At 49.9% G+C, this 10,150-nt stretch overlaps 1 protein-coding gene across 2 annotated transcripts; it reads left to right on the forward strand.

Annotated features, from left to right (window-relative positions):
* The first annotated feature begins 2,027 nt into the window (after positions 1–2,027).
* On the forward strand, positions 2,028–6,617 carry LOC310880214 (uncharacterized protein). 2 transcript variants are annotated; one of them, XM_083795694.1, is made up of 2 exons: positions 2,028–5,681; positions 6,490–6,617. In XM_083795694.1, the coding sequence occupies exon 1, from the start codon at positions 3,543–3,545 to the stop codon at positions 4,701–4,703; it is 1,161 nt and encodes a 386-aa protein (XP_083651820.1). In that variant the 5' UTR covers positions 2,028–3,542; the 3' UTR covers positions 4,704–5,681; positions 6,490–6,617. The 2 variants fall into 2 exon arrangements, with proteins under 2 accessions (XP_083651820.1, XP_083651819.1); XM_083795693.1 differs by having other exon boundaries at positions 6,487–6,580.
* Positions 6,618–10,150: the final 3,533 nt, after the last annotated feature.

Here is a 10,150-nt window from a genome sequence, read left to right on the forward strand (position 1 = left end):
CCCCTCCAAACCAAAGCCCGAGGAAAAGCCCCATCAAATCCAGCCTCAACCCTGAGGAAAAGCTCCTTCCCCTCCTGCCCCAACCCTGAGGAAAAGCCCAATCAACTCCGGACCCAACCCTGAGGAAAAGACCATTCCCCTCTGGCCCCAACCATGAGGAAAAGCCCCTTCCCCTCCAGCACCAACCCCGAGGAACAGTCCCTTGCCCTCCGGCCCCAAGCCTGAGAAAAAGATAATTCCCCTCCAGCCCCAACACTGAGGAAAAGCCCCTTCCACTCTGGCACCAACCCTGAGGAAAACTCCAATCCCTAAGGAAAAATCCCCTTCACCTCTGTCCCCAAACCCTGAGGTAAACCCCTTCACTCCTGCCCCAACCCTGAGGAAAAGCCCCTTTCCCTCCAGCCCTAACCATGAGGAAAAGGCCCTTTCCCTCTGGCCCCAACCATGAGGAAAAACCCCTTTCCTACCGACACCAACCCTGAGGAAAAGCCCCTTCCCCTCCAGCCCCAAGCCCGAGGAAAAGCTCCTTCCCCTCCGTCCCCAACCCTGAGGAAAAGCCCCTTCCCCTCCGGCACCAACCCTGAGGAAACGGCCCTTCCCCTCCGGCACCAACCCCGAGGAACAGTCCCTTGCCCTCCAGACTCAACCCTGAGGAAAAGCCCCTTCCCCTCCGTCCCCAACCCTGAGGGAAACCCCTTCCCTCCGGCCTCAATCCTAAGTAAAAGACCCTTCCCCTCCTGCCCCAACCCTGAGGACCAACCAGAACCCTGGGGAAATGCCCCTTCCCCTGTGGCCCCAACCCTGAGGAGAAGCCCCTTCCCCTCCATCCCTAACCCTGAGGAAAAGCCCCTTCCCCTCTACCCCAACCCTGAGGAGAAGCCCCTTCCCCTCCTGCCCCAAACCTGAGAAAAAGCCCAATCACCTCCGAACCCAACCCTGAGGAAAAGCCCCATCAACTCTGGACTCAACCCTGAGGAAAAGCCCCTTCCCATCCACCACGAACCCTGAGGAAAAGTTCCTTCCCCTCCGTCACCAAACCCAAGGAACAGTCCCTTGTCCTCCAGCCCTAAGCCCGAGGAAAAGATCCTTCCCCTCAAGCCCCTACCTTAAGGAAAAGCCCCTTCCACTACAGCCCCAACCATGAGGAATACTCCAAACCTTAAGGAAAATGACCCTTCACCTCCCTCCCCAAACCCTGAGGAAAAGCCCCTTCCCTCCAACCCCAACCCTGAGGAAAAGACCCTTCCCCTCTGGCCCTAACACTGAGGAAAACCCCCTCTCCTCCGTCCCCAAACCCTGAGGAAAACCTCGTCCACTACAGCCCCAACCCTGAGGAGAAGCCCCTTCCCCTCCAGCCCTAACCCTGAGGAAAATCCCCTTCCCCTCCGTCCCCAACCCTGAGGAAGATTCCAAACCCTAAGGAAAAGCCCCTTCCCCTCTGTCCCCAACCCTGAGGAAAATTCCAAATCCTAAGGAAAAGCCCCTTCACCTCCGTCCCCAACCCTGAGGAAAACCCCTTCCCTCCGGCCTCAATCCTAAGTAAAAGGCCCTTCCCCTCCTGCCCCAACCCTGACGAAAATCACGATCAACTCCGGACCCAACCCTGAGGAAAAGCCCTTTCACCTCTGGCCGCAACCCTGAGGAAAACCCCTTCCCGTCTGGCCCCAACCCTGAGGAGAAGCCCCTTCCACTCCGGCCCCAACCCTGAGGAAAAGGCCCTTCACCATTAGCCCCAACCCTGAGGAAAAGCCCCTTCCCCTCCAGCACCAACCCTGAGGAAACGGCACTTCCCCTCCGGCACCAACCCCGAGGAACAGTCCCTTTGTTAGTGTTGGGGAGAATCGAATGGATGTTTTACTAATGTCTCTTAGGTGATGGGACATACAGTATAATTAAGCATTGCCAAATTTACTTACATTATCAATTAATCTATGTACACTGGAAACTTAGGGAGTACACTGAACATTTAAAGGAATCGTTGAAGGGGAACCCTGGGAGGGAACAGGTACAACCTGACCTTGGATAAGGGCCTGGAGATGCTGAAATGAGTTGAAGCAGAACCAAGGAGCGGAGGGAGCATGCGTCGAGTGAGAAAGGTGAAAGAGTTCACCGGAGAGGAAGACTCCTTACTTCATCTGGACGACCACCTGGACGACCACCAGAGTGCGCCATGCATGTGCAAAGGGGAGGGGAGCTAATTAGAATGGAATGCGAGGCTGATGTTGCAACCTGTAATGAATATGTATACCTTACGTAATGTTGGATGTATAAATAATGGCTGGGAAGTAACGGGACTTGAAGCCAGATTTGGGCACCTGCCCCGGCTTCCAGCGCTGAATAAAGCACCTTCATATAATCACTTGGTGGTTATGTGGTTGCTACGCTAACATTTTGACGACCCAGATGGGACTGCGTGGGCACTGCTGAGGTGGATCGTGTCTCGGTTTCGCTCCAGCCGGCACCGAGGGATTCTCGGGGAGCAGTCGACCACGACCGACCTCCGCTGCTCACGACGTACCACTGGAGTGGTAAGCAAAGGTGCTTTCAACTTTGGGTATTCGGTACCGATTTGGTTGGGAAAGCCTGCCGGTCAGACGCGGCGAAAGCCACGCTCGGTTGGGCAGGGAGCTCCCGGGGTAAGCCTAGGCGCCGTCCGTTAGACAGAGCGAAAGCTCTGCAGGTTCGGCATTGGTGGTTTGGTATTGGTAATTGTATTGGTTTGTGCTGAAGGGTCAGCACCTGGTATTATTGGTATGTAGTAAGCACGCTGCTGCTCCGGCAGCTTCTGGGAAAGCGTGCTGCTGCTCCGGCAGCTTTGGGAGAGCACGCTGCTGCTCCGGCAGCTTTTGGGAAAGCGTGCTGCTGCTCCGGCAGCTTCTGGGAGAGCACGCTGCTGCTCCGGCAGCTTCTGGGTGAGCGTGCTGCTGCTCCGGCAGCTTTGGGAGAGCACGCTGCTGCTCCGGCAGCTTTTGGGAAAGCGTGCTGCTGCTCCGGCAGCTTCTGGGAGAGCACGCTGCTGCTCCGGCAGCTTTTGGGAGAGTGTATTGCTGCTCCGGCAGCTTCTGGGAAAGTGTGCTGCTGCTCTGGCAGCTTTTGGGTTTGTATCATAAGCTCAAAATGAAAAAGCTCAAAGGAATTCTGGGAAAAGATGTACCTATCCCGCGGACATCCCCGCTGGGGTGTTTGCTAGCACACTGGAAAGAGGGAGGTTTTGGTCAAGAAATGCGGAAAGGAAAGCTGATTGATTATTGTAATATTTGGTGGCCACAGTATAAACTAGAGGACCAAGAAACTTGGCCTGAGAATGGAACATTGCAATATAATACAATTTTACAATTGATGCTATTCTGTAAGCGGGAAGGAAAATATGATGAACTGCCGTATGTGGAATTATTCTTTTATTTGCGCCGAAAGCCTGAATGGCAGCATGCTTGTGGAATAATGGTGCTTGAGGTTTCAACTGAGGAACGTTGTTGTGCATGTACTAAGGAGGGACGCTGTATACAGCATCAGGCAATAGAGAATAATAAGTATTATGGGAAATGAATAATGGAAATATTGATCTGGAAGTTGCGCCGTCGGCTCCGCCGGAAGAGCCAGGACAGGGAGGGAAAAGAGAAAAGGAAGATAGCAGTAGTGATGGAGAATCCCCGACTTTAGCCTCCCCTGTGTCACATAGGACCCGGCAACAGCGAAGGGCAGGAGAAACTATAAACGAACAGGGAGGGAAAATAATCGCTCTCCTCAGGCAAGGAGTGGGGACAGAAGGACCGGTATATGTTAAGGTGCCTTTTTCAGCTGGGGATTTAATGATATGGAAACAAGAAGCCGGCACCTACAGGGAAAACCCAGATAAAGTAGCTAGGGTAATGAAAATGATAATTAAAACCCAAAATCCCGATCGGGATGATCTCCAGGTGATCCTGGATACTTTGATGGACTCGACAGAAAAAGACATGGTATTGCGGGCAGCCAGAGAGAGAGCCCGAGAAGATATACGAAATGGATTAGTGCTTAGAAATCTAGATCAAAACTTCCCCACCGAGGATCCCCAATGGGATTATAACACAGGGGATGGAATAAGGAGGCTGAAGAGATATCAAGATTGGGTACAAGTCGGGGTACAGAATGCCATGCCCCAGACCATAAATTGGTCAAAATTGTATAATGTCAGGCAAGAAAAAGCGGAATCACCTTCCGCCTTTTTAGAGAGATTGAAAGAAACTGCTAAGAAATATACAGATTTAGACATAGAGACTGAGCAAGCTAAAGCTCAATTAGCACTCATTTTCCTGGGACAAGCCCAAGAGGATATTAGGAAGAAATTGCAAAAGTTGGAAGGTGCAGATTTGAGAAATTTGGATAGGCTGTTGGAAATAGCCTGGAAAGAGTATAATAACAGAGAAAAAGAAACGACAAAAAGGCAACAACAGAACTTATTAGCAGTAATTCAAGGGAGAGAACATGCAGGATTAAGGGGCAGGGGAAGAGGAAATATTAACGGTCGGGGTAGAGGAACAAGGAGAGGCTATCCGAGCTCAGGGGGAAACCAGCTGGGTCTTAAACAATGTGCCCATTGTAAGGGGGAGGGTCATTGGAAAAACGAGTGCCCTCTCCGTGGACAGCTGATCGTTGGTGGGGGAAATTCGTTCCGAAACCAAGAAGCAGCTAGGGCGATGGTTCTGGGGGAGTACAGTAGCTGACTAGGAGATCCGGTAGCAGAAACTAAAGAGCCCTTGGTAAAAATTCAAATAGGAAATAAGGAAGTAAAATTTTTAATTGATACAGGGGCCACATATTCAGTGCTCAATAGATTAAGTGGTAAAATAGGGGAAAGGAAAACTGCTATTGTAGGTGCCACCGGGAAGGAGGAAATACGGCCATTCTTACAACCCCTTGATTTACGGTTTGGAGGCAAAGAAATTACGCTTGAATTTTTATACGTACCAGAATGCCCTATTCCGCTTTTGGGACGGGATTTGCTAACTAAACTAAACGCTACCATAATGTTTGAAGATGGAGAATTGATTATGAGAATCCCGGAATCAAAAGTGGGACAAATATTAATGATTAAAGAGAAGGCTGTTCCTCATATCCCAAAAGAGGTAGAAAATGCAGTAATGCCTGCAGTTTGGGAAACGGATGTGCCTGGAAAATCAAAAGTAGCCCAGCCAGTAAAAATTGAACTTAAGGAAGGGGCACGACCGGTACGGATTAAACAGTACCCATTGAAGCCAGAAGCTAGGCTAGGAATAGTTAAGATTATAGATAAATTTCTTAGCTACCACATTCTGGAGGAATGCAAATCTGAATATAATACCCCAATTTTCCCAGTAAAGAAACCTAACGGGGAATACAGGCTAGTGCAGGACCTTAGGGCAATAAACAAAATAACAAAAGATATTCACCCAGTGGTGGCTAATCCTTATACATTGTTAACATCTGTAAAAGAGAAATATAAGTGGTTTACGGTAATTGATTTAAAAGATGCCTTCTTCTGCATACCCATTGACAAGGATAGTAGAAAACTTTTTGCTTTTGAATGGGAAAATCCACGGAACGGACGAAAGATGCAACTAACCTGGACAAGGTTGCCTCAAGGATTCAAGAATAGCCCGACCCTCTTCGGCAGTCAACTAGCTAAAGAAATAGAAGATTGGATTAACCAAGGACAGATTCAGGTACCAAAGGATCGATACCTGCTGTTACAATATGTGGACGATATATTAATAGCTACCGAAGGAGAGTCAGAATGTATTCAGGTAACTATTGATATTTTGAATCAATTGGGACTAAATGGGTACAAGGTTTCTAAACAAAAGGCACAAATCGCGTGCACAACAGTAATTTATTTGGGATGTGAAATTTCTCAAGGACAAAGAAAATTGGGAGTCAACCGAATACAAGCTATTTGTGAAATCCCCGAGCCGCGAAATTTGCACGAACTACGGGCTTTCCTAGGTATGGCTGGGTGGTGTAGACTGTGGGTAATGGACTATGGACTCATAGCAAAGCCCCTCTATGAAACCCAAAAGGCCTGTACATTTACCTGGGGAAAGCCACAACAAGAGGCCTTTAAGAAATTAAAAGAAGCCCTGATAAAGGCGCCTGCCTTGGGCTTGCCGGACTTATCAAAGGATTTCCAGCTGTTTGTGCATGAGAGACAACGATTGGCATTAGGAGTACTGACCCAGCAACTTGGGAGCTGGAAAAGACCTGTGGGGTATTTTTCTAAACAATTGGATGCGGTAAGCGCTGGATGGCCCTCGTGTTTAAGGGCCGTGGCAGCCACAGTCCTTTTAATACAGGAAGCCAGGAAGCTCACATTAGGGAAACGAATTGAGGTGTTCGTGCCACATATGGTGACTACGGTATTGGAGCAAAAGGGGGGCCATTGGCTATCGCCCAGACGAATGATGAAATATCAAGCTATACTAACTGAGCAAGATGATGTAATCTTAAGAACTACTAACTTATTGAACCCAGCAGTGTTTCTAGGAACAACTGCGGAGGAAGGAGACCTCAGTCATGATTGCGTGGAGATCATCGAACATACCTATGCCAGCAGAACAGACTTAAAGGATCAGCCTCGGGGGAGACCGGATTGGGAACTTTTCACGGATGGAAGCAGCTTTGTGGAAAATGGGACTCGTTATGCAGGATACGCGGCAACTACATCAAAGGTAGTGATTGAGGCAAATTCCCTACCTCCGGGGACTTCAGCCCAACGAGCAGAAATAGTCGCCCTGACACGAGCCCTGGAACTAAGCGAGGGTAAGAACGTGAATATTTGGACAGATTCAAAATATGCATTCGGGGTAGTTCATGTACATGGGGCATTATGGAAAGAAAGGGGAATGCTATCCTCACAAGGGACTAATATAAAATACCAGGAAGAAATATTGAAATTAATAACAGCTGTACAGAAACCCCAACAGGTGGCCATAATGCATTGTAAAGCCCATCAAGGAGGGGTGTCAGAGATTGCAGAAGGTAACAGACTGGCAGATTTGACGGCCCGAAAGGTTGCACGTGAAGTATGGAAAGTAAAGGCTCTAATTCCATCAAAGGTAGGCCTCTCTTGTTTTAAATTACCTAAAGACCCAAAGTATTCAGCAGAAGATGAGAGACTTTCAAATTTGATGAAGGCCCAGAAGAATCCTGACGGCTGGTATGTGACTACGACAGGACAACTTATAGTGCCTCCTATAGTAATGCGAGAAATCTTACAAATAAAACATAATGAATGTCACTGGGGTGCAGGAGCAATGGTGACCTATTTGAAACGAGGTGTCATCTCGGTACACAAGTTAACAATGGCAAAGTCAGTAATGTCAAAATGTGAGCTTTGCTTAAAGAATAATCCGGTAGCAAGGAAACATGCTGAGATGGGAAGAACTAGAGCTGGGATAGAGCCTGGAGATTACTGGCAAATAGATTTCGTAGAACTGCCTAAAGCAAGAGGTTATAAATACCTATTGGTAGGGGTTGATACTTTTTCAGGATGGCCGGAGGCCCTTCCCTGTCGCACCAACCAAGCAAAGGAAACGGTAAAATGGTTACTACAGGAAATAATCCCTAGATTTGGTATACCATTGGGTATTTCTTCAGACAGGCGACCACATTTCATTGCCAATGTGGTTAAGGAGGTTAGTAGGTTACTGGGAATCACCCAGAACACCCTATCCCACTTACTCCACCCCCATCCTATAGTACTAGCGTTAACAAGCAGGCATAGAGGAATCAATAAGATAGTAGACTAACGAAGATGCGTTAAGATTATACTTACTAATCTCTATATCAAGTTATACTCACTAACCTCTACTAACCTGATTCAACCTAATAGTAATGAAAATACTTGCTCTTGGTATGAGTGAAGTATTTTCAAAGGGGGGAAATGTTAGTGTTGGGGAGAATCGAATGGATGTTTTACTAATGTCTCTTAGGTGATGGGACATACAGTATAATTAAGCATTGCCAAATGTACTTACATTATCAATTAATCTATGTACACTGGAAACTTAGGGAGTACACTGAACATTTAAAGGAATCGTTGAAGGGGAACCCTGGGAGGGAACAGGTACAACCTGACCTTGGATAAGGGCCTGGAGATGATGAAATGAGTTGAAGCAGAACCAAGGAGCGGAGGGAGCATGCGTCGAGTGAGAAAGGTGAAAAGTTTAGCGGAGAGGAAGACTCCTTACTTCATCTGGACGACCACCTGGACGACCACCAGAGTGCGCCATGCATGTGCAAAGGGGAGGGGAGCTAATTAGAATGGAATGCGAGGCTGATGTTGCAACCTGTAATGAATATGTATACCTTACGTAATGTTGGATGTATAAATAATGGCTGGGAAGTAACGGGACTTGAAGCCAGATTTGGGCACCTGCCCCGGCTTCCAGCGCTGAATAAAGCACCTTCATATAATCACTTGGTGGTTATGTGGTTGCTACGCTAACACCTTGCCCTCCAGACTCAACCCTGAGGAAAAGCCCCTTCCCCTCCGTCCCCAACCCTGAGGGAAACCCCTTCCCTCCGGCCTCAATCCTAAGTAAAAGACCCTTCCCCTCCTGCCCCAACCCTGAGGACCAACCAGAACCCTGGGGAAATGCCCCTTCCCCTGTGGCCCCAACCCTGAGGAGAAGCCCCTTCCCCTCCATCCCTAACCCTGAGGAAAAGCCCCTTCCCCTCTACCCCAACCCTGAGGAGAAGCCCCTTCCCCTCCTGCCCCAAACCTGAGAAAAAGCCCAATCACCTCCGAACCCAACCCTGAGGAAAAGCCCCATCAACTCTGGACTCAACCCTGAGGAAAAGCCCCTTCCCATCCACCACGAACCCTGAGGAAAAGTTCCTTCCCCTCCGTCACCAAACCCAAGGAACAGTCCCTTGTCCTCCAGCCCTAAGCCCGAGGAAAAGATCCTTCCCCTCAAGCCCCTACCTTAAGGAAAAGCCCCTTCCACTACAGCCCCAACCATGAGGAATACTCCAAACCTTAAGGAAAATGACCCTTCACCTCCCTCCCCAAACCCTGAGGAAAAGCCCCTTCCCTCCAACCCCAACCCTGAGGAAAAGACCCTTCCCCTCTGGCCCTAACACTGAGGAAAACCCCCTCTCCTCCGTCCCCAAACCCTGAGGAAAACCTCGTCCACTACAGCCCCAACCCTGAGGAGAAGCCCCTTCCCCTCCGTCCCCAACCCTGAGGAAGATTCCAAACCCTAAGGAAAAGCCCCTTCCCCTCTGTCCCCAACCCTGAGGAAAATTCCAAATCCTAAGGAAAAGCCCCTTCACCTCCGTCCCCAACCCTGAGGAAAACCCCTTCCCTCCGGCCTCCGTCCTAAGTAAAAGGCCCTTACCCTCCTGCCCCAACCCTGAGGAACAACCAGAACCCTGGGTAATGCCCCTTCCCCTGTGGCCCCAACCCTGAGGAAAAGTCACTTCCCCACCAGCCACAAACTCTGAGGAAAAAACCCTTCTCCTCCGGGCCCCAACCCCGAGCAAAAAATGCCTTCCACTACGAACCCAACCCTGAGGAAAACTCCAAACCCTAAGGAAAATGCCCCAACCCCTCCATCCCCAAACCCTGAGGAAAACCACTTCCGCGCTGGCCCAAAACCTGAGGAAAAGCCCCTTTCCCTCCAGCCCTAACCCAGAGGAAAAGCCCTTTCACCTCCGTCCCCAACCCTGAGGAAAACCCCTTCCCTCCGGCCTCAATCCTAAGTAAGAGGCCCTTCCCCTCCTGCCCCAACCCTGAGGACCAAACAGAACCCTGGGGAAATGCCCCTTCCCCTCTGGCCCCAACCCTGAGGAAAAGCCCCTTCCCCTCCTGCCCCAACCCTGAGGAAAAGCCCAATCAACTCTGGACCCAATGCTGAGGAAAAACCCCTTCCCCTCCACCACCAACCCTGAGGAAAAGACCCTTCCCCTCCGGCACAAACCCCAAGGAATAGTCCCTTGCACTCCGGCCCCAAGCCCGAGGAAAAGGCCCTTCCACTCCGGCCCTAACCCTGAGGAAAAGACCTATACCCTCTGGACCTAACCCCGAGGAACAGTCCCTTGCCCTCCGGCCCAAAGCCCGAGGAAAAGCCCCTTCCCCTCTAGCCCCAACCCTGAGGAAAAGCCCCTTCCCCTCCGAACCCAACCCTGACGA

Source organism: Anser anser, assembly GCF_964211835.1.
Source record: "Anser anser genome assembly, chromosome: 12".
In the NCBI taxonomy this organism is placed as follows: domain Eukaryota; kingdom Metazoa; phylum Chordata; class Aves; order Anseriformes; family Anatidae; genus Anser; species Anser anser.

Excerpts from the sequence above, each read along its gene's own strand:
- LOC310880214 (XM_083795694.1), top strand. The coding sequence starts at position 3,543 with ATGAATAATGGAAATATTGATCTGGAAGTTGCGCCGTCGGCTCCGCCG.